This window comes from Anser cygnoides, chromosome 1 (genome assembly GCF_040182565.1).
Source record: "Anser cygnoides isolate HZ-2024a breed goose chromosome 1, Taihu_goose_T2T_genome, whole genome shotgun sequence".
NCBI classification, from domain to species: domain Eukaryota; kingdom Metazoa; phylum Chordata; class Aves; order Anseriformes; family Anatidae; genus Anser; species Anser cygnoides.
The window spans coordinates 54447301-54464283 of record NC_089873.1 but is presented as its reverse complement, the minus strand read 5'-3'; the positions used below and the strand labels follow the sequence as shown (position 1 = coordinate 54464283).

Below are 16983 nucleotides of genomic sequence, written 5' to 3'. Positions count from 1 at the left end.
GCTGTATGATGGGGTTTTCAGAAAGGGGATAACACGTCCTGCTCATCTTCGGGACCTGGTTGAGCGTTAGCTGTAACAAAGGGCTGGGTTAAACCTAAACCCCGGTCGCCGTGCCTGAGGGATGGACAGGGAGTGCCACAGGATTGATGGCTGGAGATTGCTCCTTCACTTCTGACGCCTCAGTACAAAATCCGAGTGCTGCTGCACACCCAAACTCGGGAAAGCCCCTGCGGGCGGGCGAACCAAACCCCCCCGGCGGCCTCCCGCTCGTCGCCATTTGCACGGCGCCGGCCGTCATGGCGGCGCCCCCCCGGCGGAAGGCGGACTACAGTGCCCATGGCGCCCCGCGGCGGGAGCAGCCCCGGGGCTCCCGGGCTCCATTTCCTCCGCCCGCGGCCGGGGGAGGGAGGCGCTCCGCGGGGGTGAGGCGGGCTGGCGGCCATGGAGCGGGAGCGGGCCGGGGAGGTGAGCGGCGGGCCGGGGCCGTGGGGGCAGCGGGACGGAGCGAGGGGCTCCCGCTCCTCCGGGAGAAGCCCTGAAGCGCCGGGGGGGCGGGGGCCGGGCCGCGGCGTCGGGGCTCCTGCGGGCCGGAGGGAGGCGAGGCCGCAGGAAGGGCTGGGGAGGAGGCGGGCGAGCTGCCCCGCGGCTGCCGAGCGGTTTTAGGCGTCGGGGACGCTGGCTGAGGGCGCGGGCTCGGAGGAGAGCGGTCAGCAAGCCGGGCGGCTCGGGCTCGTGTGGTGCGCGAGCCGGGGAGCGTGCAGGGGGAGAGCAGGGGGTGAAGGCTTATCTCTCTGTTCGTGTCTCCAATAACGCTCAGGAGCCAAGGAGCTGAGGGGATTCACCGCTGCAAGGTGACGGACCTGCTGCCGATCCTTTGGCGTTGGATGAACGGCTGTCCCCTGGCGCCTCACCTTGCAGTTCTACTCTGCCTTCCCGTGCCGTCTCCCCGTGCCGATGCTGGCTTCTTGCTGCCCTTTTCAACGGCTAACGCCTTTTCCCAGCTTCTTTTGCTCTTATTTCCGGCCTGGTTCAAGACTTTCCTGGTCTGAGGACCAGTCGCTGGGCTCCTCTTCCTCCCCTTCCGTCCCTGCCTCTCTGCTCTCTTGCTGTAGCAGGGTGGGACCTGTCGCTGGCTGGCTGCAGTAGCGTGAAGAGCTCGTGAAGCTCTCTAGGTGTAGAAGCACCTGGTTGTAGGGAAGGACTCTTTACAAAAGCTGTTCTGTGGCCCTGCCGATACAGCTTCTGAACCGAGGTCGGCTCTGGGCTTTTGTGGTTTCCAAAGAACGCGAACTTTCTCCAGGGTCGAGTTTGTCCTGCGGACATCCAGGCTGCGCTGGTCTTGTGAGCTGTGGTGGCCAGGGCGTGCGGCTTGGTACGCTGTGCTGGAAGCTTGAGGTGACTTCGGCGCTGATGGCGTCTGTACTGCCGTGCACTTGTTGGGAGAGGCAGAGCCTGGAGGGACGCAGTCTCCTCTCTGTCAGCATGCCTCTGTAGTTCCCCGAGTTCTTTTTTTTCTTCTGAAGCTGCAGCTCTGTGGCGGTTTGTTTGCTTTTGGAAAGCAAAATGCAGCATGTGAAAGAACTACCTGTGAAGGAGCCCGTTGCAGGGGGAATAGGTTTCCTGCTAGGGATTCAGACTTCTGAATTCGGGGATGTGGATTCCTTGCTCAGTCCAAGGCTTCTCCCTGGCCCAGAAGGCTCCCCAGCAGTGAAGGCACATCTGTTGTGGGGTTGGCGTAAAATGTCCGGTTTTAAAGCAGACTGGTTCTTTTGTCAGGTGGTGTCTTCCTTATGCCACAAGACCTCATCTTTGGAGCGGATGGAGGAGGAAGGTGAGGAGGAAGAGGAGGATGAAGACTTGGACGTCTTTGGGGGTTACGACAGCTTCCGGAGCTACAACAGCAGCGTGGGCAGCGACAGCAGCTCCTGCCTGGACGAGTCCAGCGATGATGAGGTGGTGGACCGGGAGGCTGGAGAGCTGCCGACCTCCCCTGTGCACCAGCCACCCGCGGGGCGGATCACAGAGGACAGCGGCTCTGAGCCAGGTACTGCGCTGCCTGCCTGTTCTCCTGTGCGAGAGGGAAAGAATGAGGGCTGAGGGAGGCTGAAATGCATGTGACTTCATCCTGAACGTGCTCTGGGAGCAGAACCAGACTGAGACAGTGTTTTTTGGGTTACGTGGGGGAGCTGCCGTGCGTAACGTGGGTTACCTGGGCTTAGCTCTGTCCTTGTAGTGCGTCAGCCCTGCCAACTGCTCACACCTTTGTGCCTTCCCTCTCAGCCGTGTGCGAGATGTGTGGCATTGTGGGAACCAGGGAGGCTTTCTTCTCCAAGACCAAACGTTTCTGCAGTGTCTCCTGCTCCAGAAGCTACTCCTCAAACTCCAAGAAGGCCAGCATCCTGGCCAGGCTGCAGGTGAGTCAAAATCCTTCCTCCGTCCCTCATGACGGAGCAGGATGTCCCTGTGTGCAGGGGTGGGTGGCTGCTGTCCGGCGAGATCACAGCCTGCCATTACCAGTGGTTTTCTATTTCTGCTCGACGTCCGTAGAGAAAGCATACCAGCTGAGAGGTGCTGCCTCCTAGAAGCTGAGGAAGAAGATAGTTATATTTCACTTGCTGCCACTTCTTGTTCCTGCAAGCATTAATAAAAATGGTAGTCACTGGAAAATCCCCCCTGGGAAGAGGTGCGTCCTCTGCTGGCCAGTTGCAGGACCTGGCTTCCTCTCCCCTCCTGTACCATAACGTTCCTTCTTTTGTAGGGGAAACCGCCAACAAAGAAGGCGAAAGTCCTGCACAAGGCAGCCTGGTCGGCCAAGATCGGGGCCTTCCTCCATTCGCAGGGCACGGGGCAGCTGGCAGATGGGACGCTGACGGGCCAGGATGGTGAGTGTAGGCAAGGTGTGAGGAGGTGCAGCTGCAAGAGCCACAGAAATGAGGACATCTGGAGGGCTCTAAGCTCTGTGGCCCTCTCCCACCCCTCTGGTGCCCAGCCACGCGCTGAAACAAAGCGTGTGGATTGCTCGCGTGCTGCTGGAAGGACACCGGGACGTCTCTCTCCCCGTCTGCTATCAGAGCCCTAGCGAGTTATTGCCCTTCCACTGCTGCAGCCTCGTCTGTGCTCCTGGAGTGTAAGCTCTGCGGTCCCAGTCCCACAAGGTGCTGGCTTACAGGTGCCCTGCTGCTCCCAGCTGATTGCTGCCCCAATGCCTGTGGGGGTTGTATTTAACTCAAGTTGTTCACTGGTCGGTTTTAGGGACGGCCAGCCCCTGCAGCGGACGGAGCAGCAAGCTCTGTTAGGCTGTTAGCCAGCTCCCTGCGTGCTGGGGCAGAGTGCTGTGTCCTAGAGGAGGCCCCAGCGTGGCTGTGTGCTGGAGTCCAGGGGTAGCTGAGTGCTCTGTGCCTTTAGCTAACCTCCTCGCCTGACTTTCCTCTCTTGTGTCTGCTCGTAGCACTTGTCCTGGGCTTCGACTGGGGAAAGTACCTGCAGGAGCACGGCTTCAAGGCAGCTCCAGTCAGCTGCTTCAAACACGTGAGTCCTTCTTTGCTGTGCCACGCGGTGTGCCTGGGACACGTCGTATGCACGGGGCTCCCCTGTGCTCCTCTGACTGGTGGGGAGAGACCGGGGAGAGGGGTTTTGAGCTGCAGGGAAGGAAGCTGGGGTTTCCTCACAGCTAAGAAAGGGAGTCCCATGGGGGGACTGTGAGTTCTGGGGGAGGAAGCAGAGGCAGATTTGGTAAAAACACTGCCAGCAGTGATAGGTACTTGCTGGGGGCAGAACTAGGTCTGACTGTGGTGGACAGGAGACAGATCCCTGCTGCCTGCACAGTTTGTGTGGGTGAGCACAGCCCAGGGTGAGGTGCAGGGAGGAACTCGTCCAGGCCTGGCAGCAGCTGCTCCTCCAACAAGTCTGCTTCCTCTGGCACTGACTGGCGAGCCCCGTGGGCTCAGGAGCCAAGGCAGAGAAATGGAAGGAGGGCAGATTTTAGGTATCATAGTAGCCCTATCCTCTCTGTTAAACTCACTTGTTCTGTTCTTGTTTTTAGTTGTTTTCAGTTGATTTATTAAAGGGTGATTAATATTAACAAATCTGTGTTTTTCTTAAGTGTAGGTCAGGAAGATATGGCAGGTTTATTGGTAGTTAGGTGTTTTGATACTACAGAGGAGTGGTAGCAACAAATTTGGGATTATAGGACAGCCGGCAATGAAATAGAGCAACACTGAACTACAGTGTTGTGACTTTTGGGATCCTCTGTGAACGCCCCGATGAGATGTTTGGCACGGTTTGGTTGCTGCTGGCAGATCCAGGAGGGGCAAAGCGTGCCAGCCTGTGTCTAAGGTGAAAGTTTTCTGACTGTCAGCATCTTTCTCCCGTTGTGGCTGCCTCACCCCCTCAGGTGCCGCTCTTCGATCAGTGGGATGATGTGGTGAAAGGTATGAAGGTGGAAGTGCTGAACAGCGACGCCGTGCTCCCCAGCCGAGTGTACTGGATCGCATCCGTCATCCAGACCGTAGGTACGCCTCCGGTGTGGCTCCTGACAGCCAGCCTCTGAGGGAACCTTTAGAGAGCAGAGCAGAGCTGGTCAAGCGAAGCGTCAGAGAATCACAGAATCATTAAGGCTGGAAACAACCTCCAAGATCACCTGGTCCCACTGTCCCCCTACCCCCAGCGTCACCCACTAAACCATGTCCTCAAGCACCACGTCCTACCTGTCCTTGAACACCCCCAGGGACCCACCTCCCTGGACAACCCGTCCCAGTGCCTGACTGCTCTTTCTGAGCAGAAACGTCTCCTCATTTCCAACCTGAACCTCCCCTGGCGCAACCTGAGGCCGTTCCCTCTAGTCCTATCACTAGTTATCTGTGAGAAGAGGCCGATCCCAGCTCCCCACACCTTCCTTTCAGGTGGTTGCAGAGAACAATGAGGTCTCCCCTGAGCCTCCCCTTCTCCAGACTAAACACCCCCAGTTCTCTCAGCCGCTCCTCACAGGCCTTGTGTTCCAGGCCCTTCAGCAGCTTCTTAGCCCGTCTCTGGACATGCCAGTTCTGCTGCCAGAATGGTTGGAGAAGCTCTGATAACCTGCGAAGGACATGCTGTAGGGAATAAGCCTGCGGTGCCCTATAGAAGAGAAATTCTTGGTCTCTAACGCCTTTCTCTGGTTGTCTGCTCTGTCCTGGCAGGGTACAGGGCTCTCCTGCGATACGAGGGCTTTGAGGATGATGCCGGCCATGACTTCTGGTGCAATTTAGGCACGGTGGATATTCATCCCATCGGCTGGTGTGCCATCAACAGCAAAATCCTGGTACCACCACAAAGTGAGTGGGGGACAAGAGAGCTTAGCACATTGGCTCAGCGCTGTGGCCATTCCTCCTGCTGACCCGCACAGAGGTTGGGCTTAGGCTTCGGGGGAACTTCTTGGTCCTACATCCCGGACGGTGCTTCTGAGCAACACGCTGGCTCCAGTCCTTGCTCAGCTAGCAGTTAGGAGGGGGACGCTAAATTAGCAGAATTCTGGCAAGCAGACGTGCTTGGCGCGACTCACGTGTTTGCTGTAATTCCATGTCCACTCTGAGATGAGCAGAGCTAGATGTCCGCTTGGCACAGTCCCTTCTGTAGCAGCGATCCCTCCTAGCCTCTTGTGGGGGCAAGCTTGCACAGAGGTGTCTGCCTGAGAGCAGGTGCGGGACTGGAGTGTGAAGAAGGCCTTTTAATGCAGATGGACTCAGAGAGGGGGCGGGGGAAGGTGTAGTGCAGTGCCTTGGTCGTAAAGATGCTCTCTCTCCCTCTGCGTGTCTAGCTATTCACGCCAAGTACACTGACTGGAGAAGCTACCTCATGAAAAAACTGGTGGGAGCCAGGACCATCCCAGTGGATTTCCACATCAAGGTAAATGTGAGAAGCTGTTACTCTGTGGAAATAAAGCCAAGAGGCTTTATTATGCTTTATTATTTATTATTATGCTTTATTATTTATTATGCGGGGAACACTTCTGATCTGGTTCCGACCTGTGCAATGCCTGTGTACCTCCCTCAGCCCCCGTGCCCCGTCAGCACAACTTCTCCTTTGGGGCTGTGGTGGTTTTACCTTGCTGGGCAGCTGAACTCTAGCACCACTGCTCTCTCACTCCCCCTCCTCAGAAGAGGAGGGGAAGAAGAAAAAAAAACAACTCACGGGTTGAGATAAGGATAATTTAATTAAAGGGAAAGTAATTATTAAGGGAAAATTAAATAATTTAACTAAAGGGAAAAGGAAAGGGGGAGAGGGAAGGAAAAGGGGAGGGAAAACAAGCAAAGGCCATATGGAAGCACAGAGAGAGAGGGAAAGAAACTACTCTGTACTTCCCACCAATGAGTGATGCTTGACCACGTCATTGAAGCAGGGCCTCAACACGTGTAGCTGTTGTTTGGGAGGACAGATGTGTTCACAATGAGAGCCCACCCCTCCCTTCTCCTTCCTTTTCCTACCTTTTATTGCTGAGTGTGACACCATACGGAATGGAATATCCCTTTGGCTGGTTTCGGCCAGCTGCCCTGGCAATGTTCCCTCCTCACCTCCTGCCCACCCCCCGCCTGCTGGCTCTGGGGGGGTTGGAGGGTGTCTGGGTGCTGTGCCCGCGCTGCTCAGCTGGGACACAACACTGGTGTGATACCGGGGCTGCTCTAGCTGCAAGTGCAGAGCACAGCACTGTGTGGGCTGCTGCAGGGGAAGGTAACTCCATCCCTGCCAGACCCAGTACAGGGGCATAGATGGGCTTTAAAAGCTGTTACCGTGTAGCCTGTTACAAAACACTGGGGTAAAGTTTTGCTGAAGGGAGAGGCCATTGCAGCTACATATTTTCTTTCCCTGCCGTGTTTTTGACTCACAAGCCAAAAAAACCCTTTGCCTTTGGTGTCGATAGCACAGCAGCCTGCTGGGGAGTGAGAGGGGCACCGGTGCCCTCAAGGTGCATGGAAGCAGCTGTGCTGGTGGCCTTGGTAGCTCTCGTTGTTGCTGAGTGTAGTCTGCACTGAGGTTAGACCTCGTCAAGAGCCTCAAGGCTCTTCCCTGGCTGGTGGCCTTGAGACGTGCACATAAGGAAGATCGTCCTGTGGCAGGCAGGGAGGTAGGTGATGGGTCTGCCTGTGCGTGAAGTGGCTGGTGACACTGAACTGGAGACCTTGATGTAGCTGGTGCTTCCTTTGTTACTCCTCTGGAAGCTGAAAGATTGTTTGACTGCTGCTTGTTCCTGGGTCCTGTAGCCGAGAGCTTGTGCCATGGAAGGGAGGTGCTAGAGGGAGAGAGGTGTTGTCGGTATGTTTTTCCTCCCAGCATCCCCCTCTCGCTTAAAGAACAGAGGCAGTGGGGATGGGGACCTTCCCTTTGAACTTTTGGGTTCGGGTGTTGGCTGGTTTGGGTGTCCGAGTCTCTTTTGAGCTGCGGCTTAGTAGTTCCGTAGCATTCTGGGACCTCCAGCGCCAACATGTAGGTGTTCTTCAGGCACCTTTGGCTGTGGATGAGTGGGGCTAGGCTGTTACCAACAAAGTGCAGGTCTCTGAAAATCAGTCAGAAGGCAGCCAGTGGCTCGTTCAGCGTGCCTGCGTCTTTGGGTCAGTCTGTACAGGAACTCTAGCACCGAAGCTGGCAGGTAGATCATCATCACGTTGCTCAACCTTTGAACACGGTAAAAATGTGAAAGCTGTCGTGTGTGGGGCTGGCAGCCCCCCGCCCCCCCGATGAACTCGCTCCCATGTGTCCCCTCCCAGAGGTGTCTCCCAGGCAGTTTTGGGCAGCGCAGGGCTGTGTGGGGGGAAAAGCTGTTCTCTGAAGGCTCCGGGGAAGGAAGGCGCGGGGTGGGATTGATCTCGCCTCCTCTGCTTGTTGTTGCCAGATGGCGGAGAGCATGAAGTACCCGTTCCGGCAGGGCATGCGGGTGGAGGTGGTGGATAAGAACCACGTGTCCCGGACGCGCATGGCGGTGGTGGACACGGTCATCGGGGGCCGGCTGCGACTCCTCTACGAGGACGGGGACAGCGACGATGACTTCTGGTGCCACATGTGGAGCCCCCTCATCCATCCTGTGGGCTGGTCACGGAGAGTGGGCCACAGCATGAAGAAGATAGGTAGGGGTCAGGCCACCACACGCATCTGCTGGCTTGCTGCGTGCTGCCTGGGTCCTGCTGTTAGCGCCAGGCTCAGCATGCTGGGAGGACCTGACGGATAAGGTCTGTGCAGCCACGTCTGCCGCTTTTCCCTCTAGGTAGATAAAAGCTTAGCAATCTGTTGTCACAGGTTGGGACTAGGGTTTCTTACAGGTAGTCTGTCCCCAGGCTGACTGCAGAACCTGCATTGTCGTGTTTGTTGTCTTTCTGAGAAAATTCATCCTGGTTTCCATAAGACTAGATGCCACCACGTGGGTTTTTCCTGAGACCGTTCTTCATGTTTTTGTTTTTTTCCTTCTGGACTTAGACTCGAGCCCCATTGATACTTTGATTTGTGCCTCCCTTGCTGCCTGTCCCCGGTGATAGCAGCTGCATTTCGAGGTGTTACCACTAGTGCTCAGGAAGATCGGGCATTTGCTTTTGAGCAAGCCCTGTATCGCAGCTTACGTTACAGGAAGATGTAGAGGGACTGACCTGTTCTTACTACCCATCTCTGATTTGGCTCTTCTACAGCTGTTAGGTTCTCAGCAGATAATTAATAGCCAGGGTGTTTTCTTACTCTGGTTGCTGCAGGTTTCTCAGTTCTCTTTTCCCTCTTCCATTCCTCACAGAAGAAAAGCGCAGTGACATGGCAAACCATCCCACCTTCCGGAAGATTTACTGTGACGCTGTCCCTTACCTGTTTAAAAAGGTAAGACAAGTCTCACTTTCTGTGGTGGCCACAGTAAAGGAAGCAGTGATACAGCTTCCTTAGGTATGTTCTGCTGCGTGGGTGGTTAAAGGCATCATTTGTCCCCCTTCCAGCTATAGGGCAGTAAGGTAATTGGGGTGTCAAGGCTGTAGTTGGCCAGGGCAAAGGCAGAATAAAAAGATAAAAGATCTTAAAGGCAGCACCAGATTGAAGGGCTCGGTTTGAGGGCTCCAGTCCTTGGAGTTTTGAGCAGGAGAGGCAAGGTGATTGCTTGGGAGAGAGCAGCTCAGACCTGGGGCTGGGTCATACTGGTGGGGACTGAGATCAGGAGGCCTTGCTGCAGCTGCGACTGGCCAGAGCCTTGGCAGGAGCTTGCTGGCACAGAAACAGTGTTGCACCGGCTGCCTCTTTGTAGTTTTCTTCTTTCCTTTCCCCTCTTGACTTGGGCTGAGCCAAGTAAAGGAGCTCTGATCCTCCTGTCTGCAGCTGGGGCAGTTGATGTCAGGATGGGGCTGTCCCGTACCCCGGCAGTGCTGATGTGCCGGAGTCTCCCTTAGGTACGGGCTGTCTATGCCGAAGGCGGATGGTTTGAGGAAGGCATGAAACTGGAAGCCATCGACCCCCTGAATTTGGGCAACATTTGTGTGGCCACTGTTTGCAAGGTGAGTTTGGGGCAGGGGGAAGGAGGCGCTCTGGCTTTACCTGAGACATCACAGCCTCTAGGTTTGTTCTCTAATGCGCTCCAGTTCTCGGAATGCATAAAGGGAGGCCTCTGTAGCATCCTCCTTGAGGAGAGAAAGGGCTGTGGGGTGTGTCGTTATGGACAGCACTCACGGGTTTGGGAAGCTGAGGAGGGTTGCCTCTCTGGCTTTCTCTGCTGATGGGGTGGTGGTGAGCTCTACTTCTGTGCCTGAGTTGGAAAGTAAATTGCTCTGCCAGGTTTCCTCAGTGAGGCGCTTTGCGTCTCCTGGAGCATAGCATCGACCTGGACTTTCTTGCTCCCTCGAGAAGCTGTCATAGAACTCAAGCAGCGGACTCTGATGCATGGGATTTGGCAAGGGAATGCCAGGAAAGCCTTTTGTCTGGCAAATGTTGCCCTTTGCCAGTGCTTAGAACTGCAGAGAGGTTGGGGCAGGCATGCCTGTCATGTTTGGTAGGTCCTAGTTGCCAGCGAGTGACAGGAAGGGACAAGTCTTGCCGCCGTAGGAAGTGGCAGGTCTGAAGGCAGTGCCCTTCCCTTCAGCCCCGTAACAAACTCCTGACCTGACTGGTGTAGAGGCTCTGGGCTGCCAAGAATCTGGTTTTGGGGGAGAACAGCGCCCCTGCCTGCTTACAGCCGAGCCTTTTTCACAAAGCCATGCATGGTAGTTGCAGCCCTGCAGTAATTGCTGCTTTGGGGATTAGCTTGTGCTGGCTAACATACCAGGAGAAGCTACCACACATCCTGGGGCATTTAACGTTGCATTTTGCTATCTAGTGGCAACAGTGATGTAGCTGTGGGAGCTCCTGGGGGATCCTTTGAAAGGAGGGACCTCAGAGCAAGTGAAGCTCTTCATTTATGCCCTTCATCCCTCATCTTAGGTCCTCTTGGACGGATATCTCATGATCAGCATTGATGGAGCCACATCTGATGACGGCTCGGACTGGTTCTGCTATCATGCTTCCTCACACGCCATCTTCCCTGTCAACTTCTGTCAGAAGAACAGCATCGATCTGACCCCTCCGAAAGGTGAGATCTGGGCTGTGGTCTGGCATGCAAACCTGCACACGGAAGCTACTGGATGGGCTTTTCCGAGAAGTGTCAGGTTCAGGTGAATCAAAACCGCCAGGTCCCACCCTGCCTGCTTTGGGGGGAGGTAGGGCTGGCTGGGGACAAAGCCAGTCCATTTGAGCTCTGATGGTATACCAAGTTGTGGCACTTTGTGGATGGAAGTTACATCTCCTGAGGGCGTTAGCGTTGGTCAGGGTCAGTGGGAGAGGTGTACAATCCCCAAACTGAATAAATCCCTTTGTGAAAGGGCAAGGAGGGTGGGAAGGGATGAGTAGAGCTATTGCTACACGACTCAGTCATTACAAGTAGCAGGAGTCACCACTTCTCTTCTTGCATGAATAAATCTGAGACAGAAGGATTGCATCTCGAGATTTTTTGCAGAAAAACCAGAGTGGATTTTACTGCGTCATCTGGCCATACCAAAAAAGGCCTGCTCTGAATTTCTTTGTTGCAGCACTTTGTGCAGTGCTGTTCTGTCATCTTTGATGTTGCTTCTAGTGAGAGAAAGATTGGTTTTGGTGGTTTGCTTTCAACATGCTTCTTCCTGCTAGTTCCTTCTCCTTACCTTTCTCTGTGGTCTGGATATGTGACTGACATGGGCGTTCAGTGCTGCATCTTGCACAACTTCCCTGTTTGCCCACTGGAGGGGGTTGCTGGACTGTTGTGGAATCTGTGCCTTAGATTTATGTCCAAAACTAGGCTGAATGTGCCAGTTAATGAAACTGGTTTAGAAGCAGTTGCTGTGGTTCCTTCTTGCCCATTCTGCCTTTTCCCTCCGCTGGTCTGCCCAGTGACTGCCTTTTTCCCTCTGACCAATTCTTCCTCCTGCAGGGCAAGATGCAAAGACCTTCAACTGGGAAACTTACCTGGAAAAGACTAAATCAAGACCTGTTCCAGCACGGCTCTTCAACACAGTGAGTGCTGCCTGGGAGGAGAGATGTGTAGGGATGTTTGCAGTCAGCTAGGTGGAGCACAAGAGCTCTGACTGCCAGCGTGGCCGAGGTTGGAAGGGACCTCTGGAGGTCATCTTGTCCAAGCCCTCTGCTCAAGCAGGTTGCACAGGACTGTGTCCAGACAGCTTTCACAAATCCCCAAGAAGGGAATCTCCCCAGCCTTTCTCAGCCTGTGCCAGTGCTCTTTTGCCTGCACAGTAAAGTGTTTCCTGCTCAGGTGGAACCTCCTGTGTGTTCCAGTTTGTGCCCGTTGCCTCTTGTCCTGTCACTGGGCACCACTGAAAAGAGCCTGGTCCCACTCTGTTTGCACCTGCCCTTCAGGTATTTATAGACCTGGATAAGATCCCCCCGCCCCGAGCCTTCTCTTCTCCAGGCTGAGCAGTCCTGACTCTTTCAGCCTTTCCTCACAGGAGAGATGCTCCAGTCCCTTCATCATCTTCATGACTCTTTGTTGGACTCTCTCCAGTACACCCATGTCCTTCTTGTCCTGGGGTGCCCAGAAGTGGACCCAGCGCTCCAGGTGCAGCCTCACCAGTGCTGAGTGGAGGGGAAGAATCACTTCTCTCTACCTGCTGGCAACGTGCTTCCTAATGCAGCTCGGAATACTGTTAGTGTACTTTGCCCCAAGGGTGCATTGCTGGCTCATGTTCAACTTGGTGTCTACCAGGACCCCTGGGTCCTTTCTTGCAAAGGTTTTGTTGCTTTCCACCCGGTCAGCCTCTGGCGTGTGCTGGTGCCTGGGGTTGTTCCTCCCCAGGGGCAGGACTTTGCACTTCCCCGTGTTGAACTTCACGGGGTTCTCGTCAGCCCATTTCTCCAGCCTGTCCAGGTCCCTCTGGATGGCAGCACAACCCCCTGGGGTGTCAGCTGCTCCTCCCAGTTTTGTGTCATCTGGGAACTTGCTGAGAGCACACTGCCATGTCACCCAAATCATTAATGAAGATGTCGGACAGGGCTGCTCTTTGCTGCCAGTCAGCACTTCTGAGGAGATCCCAAGGCTTCCTCTCCAAGTAACTCCCCTGTCTGGCTGCTCAGGGCAAGCACCGTCACGCCTTTGTGGATGTCGTGATGTCTTTGAACCTGCAATTCTGCAGCGTTTCCTAGTGCTCCAGGCTCCTGGTGGGTTCTGCACCACCTGTTACTTGTGGACATGCTGTTGGGTGGAAGTGGTCTGGTTGGCATCAGAAAAACTGCTGCAGCAGTGAGCCTGTGCTTGTCTTTATGATTTTTCCAGCGCTGCCTCAGGCTATGGGTTTGATCAGGTGTCTCTTAACCCCTGCATGCTGCTCCCCCACTTCAGGATCTTTTTTCTAAAGGCTGGGCTGAGATTCTCTGGGGATGCAGCTGGCCTTGGATCCGTTCAGATGTCCCCTCCTGTTGTAAGGCTGGCTGGAGGTGCATCAAAGTGTGGCTTGAGTTTGGGCGTTTTCTGTCTGCTTGCTGGACGTAAGCCTGTAGCTGTTGCAGGGTGCTGCTGTCCGGATGCGGGTTTGGACTGGATGCAATTGCCTTGGGTTTTCCTCTTTTATCTTTTATGCACCCAGGACTGCCCAAACCATGGCTTCAAGGCAGGCATGAAGGTGGAGGCGGTGGACCTGATGGAGCCCCGGCTCATCTGCGTGGCCACGGTGAAGCGCGTGGTGCACCGTCTGCTCAGCATCCATTTCGACGGCTGGGACAACGAGTACGACCAGTGGGTGGACTGCGAGTCTCCAGACATTTATCCCGTGGGGTGGTGCGAGCTGACAGGCTACCAGCTTCAACCACCTGTCGTTCCAGGTGAGCCAAGGCTTGGCTGCGGTCTCTAAAGCCAGAGGCAAAGGTGTCCTTCCTCCTTCTCTGTGAGCGGCTCCTCCTTTTGGGGCCTTGTGTGGAGGAGAAGCTTGCCAGCTTGGTCTGTGCTGGCTGCCGCAAGTCCTCCTCTGCCGCCACACAACCTAGCAGCTGGTAGAGGGGGGAGTACTGTGGCAGGGAGAAAACAGGCTGAGGTTTGAGGTTGGCTCAGGTTTCCCTCTACTCCCTCACCTGCACACCAACAGCTCCTGCTGAAGTTGGGTAGAGTTCCAGGTGGTCCTGTCCCTGCACAGCTCCCTCTTACTAAGCATACCGCAGCCTCGGCCGGGTAGCAGGGGCAGCTTGGCCCCTGCTCCCTTTTCTCATCAATTCTCTGACTCAGTCTGTAAAAGGTAAGAGCATCCCTCTCTCAAGGGTTTGTTCCTTTCCTTGTCTCTGGGAGGCCATTGCCTCACCTTTGTAGATGTTCTCCTCATCCCGAGCAACGAATCTTGTTTCTCCACTGTCCCCGCCAAATCTGTACCGGGCCTCTCTCCCCTATGCTGGGCCCTCGCGTGGAAGCACAGGACAGCGACCGCGCTCCAGCCTCGCTTTCCCCTCAGCTGGTTGTCTCGGGAAGAGGGCGATGACTCGGGGCGACGGGTGTATCTTGTTTCTCACTTATGTCACTTCATCCCAGTTACCTACTGGTTATGGGACTTGGCTTTCGTTTCCCTCTCGTCTCTATGACAGAGCCCACAGCTCCAGTGAAGGCCAAGGAGGTGCCCAAGAAGAGGAAGAAACCCTATGGAAAGAAGAGTGAGTGATGTTTGATTAGCGCCCTCCCGCTCGCTCGCAGGCTGGGCCCAGTTAGAGGAACCCTGTCTATGATCTGTCAGGGCAGGAGAGAGAGGCCTTGTCTTGCTGTGGATGCTCTCAGTCAGCTGTGGGTTTGACAGCTCAGCTTCATCCTTCTTAATTGCCCCCGTTCCCCAAGAGCAGAGAGCTGTGTGTGTGGGAAGGATCTGTCTTGCAGTCTTTTCTGTCGGCCGAGGTGTAGATGGCGCTTGCTTCCAGGCGTGAGGTGTGCTGCTTTCCCCACCGTGTCCGTGGCCAGAGGGAGATTCTTTGTCGCGGCTGGAGGGTAGCGAGAGGGCAACCCCAGCTGCTCTGTGCTGAGGGAGAGAAAGCCTTCAGGTGGCTGAAGAGGCGAGTCGTGGGGCTGGACCGTGTTGTTGTTTCATCTTGTCGTTGTTGTCATCATTGTTGCAGTTGCTGTGGCGAATCATGTAGACAGGCAAGGAACTCCTTCCTGGGGGGTGGAGAGGAAGGGGCATCTAAAGAATATAAAAGACATTCAACCTAAATAAAAGCATCAGCTAAAACTGAACATATTAATGCTACAGTGTCCGTGCCTTGGAGCCACCGTGCCTGTTTTTTAGGGCTAGACCCAGACAGGTAAGCAAAGCTCTTAACTGACTCCAACAGGACCAGCTCCTTGGAACTTAAGCACGTGCTGAAGTGCCTTGACTTTAATGAAGGACAACACAGAGGAGCATATTTTGAGATGACCGATCTAGGTTTTTCTTCAGTAGGTGATTTTCTTGGGGTAACCAGTTGGCAGCTAATGACCATGTAGCTTGCTGGTCAGTTGTGCTGGTCCCTGGTGAATGGCTTCTCAGTGGAGCAGGGGTGCTGGTTTTCCAGGGGAAAGGAACGCACTTTTCCCTATGCTGTTATCTCTTTTTTTTTTTTTTTTTAAAGGAAAAAAGTTACCTGCTAAAACCCGCACAATCAAGCAGACCGTCAAGAAGCCTCCTGCCTCAAGGACAAAACGAGAAGCAAAAGCTGCCATCAAGGTTTTGCCAGAGCCACCACCCGATGAGAGTAAGGGACTGAGTTTACTCAACCCCATAGCCATGTACAGCTCTTGCGTACACCCTATATGTCCCTGACAAACTATGCTTTGTCCTTCCTCGTTCCTGCAGAGACAGAGACTCTGCTGCTTTAGAGCTGAAAGAGCAAGAAAGCCTTGGCCTGCTTTCTCTGGGAAGGTTCTCCTCCTAGGAGGCTCAATGGCATCAGTACAGCGGGATGTCTTGATCCTGCTGCTGCCTGCTGAGGGCCTGGCTGCCCTACTGAGCAGTCTGGGGTTGGGGGAGGTTGGTTAGGAAGGAGATAGACGTGTCAGAGGTGTTTGTCACATCCTGCTCCCTTTAAGGGCTGTCACAGCATGTCAGCACAGCTCATGGTGCTGAGCACTAAGGGATGTGGTGACCAGAAGAGCATCTGGTGGCTGGGTCACCTGCCCGTCCTGGCAGGTACTGGGGAAGGGGGCGGGTGAGGTGCTTTGTGTGCATGGGAATGGAGCCTGACGAAGGTCCCAGTTGCTCATAAAGGTTTAATTTCCCCTTTGTGTGGACCCAGGCAGGTAGAAAATGGACCGCACTGACTTTTCCTCTATTTATCCCTCCCCCCCTCCTTCCTGTCTCTTGCTAGTCATTGCCGTGCAGGTGAAAGAAGAAACCATCGACCCCTCACTGCCGGAGTTTGAAGCCACAGAGCTTCCCGTTCCCATCAGCAGCATAAAGCAAGAGGTGACGGACTGATCCTGGAGTATCCCGCAGCAGCCTGTGCTTCATCTCGTGGCTCTTTGGGGAAGCAGAAGACCAAAAGGGCCTTCCCTTTTTGAGGCAGCATCACAACTCTGCTTCCTTGTCGTGCAAGAAGATCGCCCCTAGACTTGGAACTAAGCCCTAGGCCGTGGACTCCAGAAGAGCCACAGGCTCGCTGAGGGGCATGACTGGGGGGCTGCTGGGGTTGTGTGTGCCTGGCACCAGAGGCACCTCTCTGAGCAGAAGCCCCTGACAGGAAGGAGGCTGCCAGAGCACGTAGGGGCAGTCTGGGTTCTCAGCCAAGGCTGGAGGGGGTGACCTGCAGTCCGAGATGGTGTGTGCAGGTTGCATGCATCAGGGAATGGGCTGCTCTCGTAGGATATCTGTGCCGTGCTCCCTGGTCTTGGCCGTGCAACCTCTGAGAAAGTCAGGACAGGAAGAGTGAAAAGAGGTGAGAAGTGGAAAAGGAATGATGATGCCTCTGCAGGAAGCAAGAGAACTTCGTGTGTCATCGTTTCCTGCTTTTGAACCCAGAACTGCGGATTATGTGGTGCACAGTTTGAAATTTTTATTTTTTAACACTCCTACTGTAAATTTGATCAGTGATCTGTGAAATAAACTAAGGAAGAAGTCACATGCTTGTGTATTGTTTTCTCGGTCACCAAAATACCAGGGCTAACTAAAAGGGGGAGGAAAAGAGAACTTGGAAAGGTCGATGTGGCAACAGTGACGAGAGTCTTAAATGTGGAGTGACATTTGTTCCTGTGAGCTTTCTGCAGGTGAATGTCTCGCCTGTCCGTGCCGCTGTGGGCCTCATGTGGCCGCAGTGCACGTGCCTTGTCAAATGCTACAGGAAAATGGCGGCTGCCCGGAACCGCACCTTGGTCACGAAATGGCTGCATTGGCCCTGCTCTCAAGTTTCCAGCCCAAAACAGTTCATGTTTTTCATAGTGGGTCAGGGGGAGGAAAGAAATTGTTGGCTGGGAGTAATTAAGTCGTCCTTTTCCCTTTTAAAGAGGCAAACAGAGACTTTAACTGGAGGGGA

At 54.8% G+C, this 16983-nt stretch overlaps 1 protein-coding gene across 8 annotated transcripts; it reads left to right on the top strand.

Moving 5' to 3' along the window:
- The first annotated feature begins 281 nt into the window (after positions 1-281).
- Positions 282-16572, top strand: L3MBTL2 (L3MBTL histone methyl-lysine binding protein 2). Of its 8 annotated transcripts, none has more exons than XM_066995769.1 (17): positions 282-422; positions 1777-2044; positions 2281-2414; positions 2759-2882; positions 3449-3528; positions 4394-4511; positions 5178-5312; positions 5795-5883; positions 7865-8096; positions 8747-8826; positions 9384-9488; positions 10408-10555; positions 11429-11511; positions 13095-13329; positions 14077-14142; positions 15088-15210; positions 15823-16572. In XM_066995769.1, exons 1-17 carry the CDS (start codon positions 297-299, stop codon positions 15930-15932), a joined length of 2256 nt encoding a protein of 751 aa, XP_066851870.1. In that variant the 5' UTR covers positions 282-296; the 3' UTR covers positions 15933-16572. The 8 variants fall into 8 exon arrangements, with proteins under 8 accessions (XP_066851870.1, XP_066851883.1, XP_066851862.1 ...); XM_048069899.1 differs by having other exon boundaries at positions 341-465; XM_066995782.1 differs by lacking the exon at positions 14077-14142.
- Positions 16573-16983: the final 411 nt, after the last annotated feature.

What these genes read in the sequence shown, in the direction of transcription:
- L3MBTL2 (XM_066995761.1), top strand. Translation starts at nt 297, where the DNA reads ATGGCGGCGCCCCCCCGGCGGAAGGCGGACTACAGTGCCCATGGCGCC. An exon ending in GGACAGCGGCTCTGAGCCAG is followed by an intron (nt 2,045 to 2,280) that starts GTACTGCGCTGC and finishes CTTCCCTCTCAG; the next exon opens with CCGTGTGCGAGATGTGTGGC. An exon ending in TGTTTGCACCTGCCCTTCAG is followed by an intron (nt 11,872 to 12,016) that starts GTATTTATAGAC and finishes GACTCTCTCCAG; the next exon opens with TACACCCATGTCCTTCTTGT.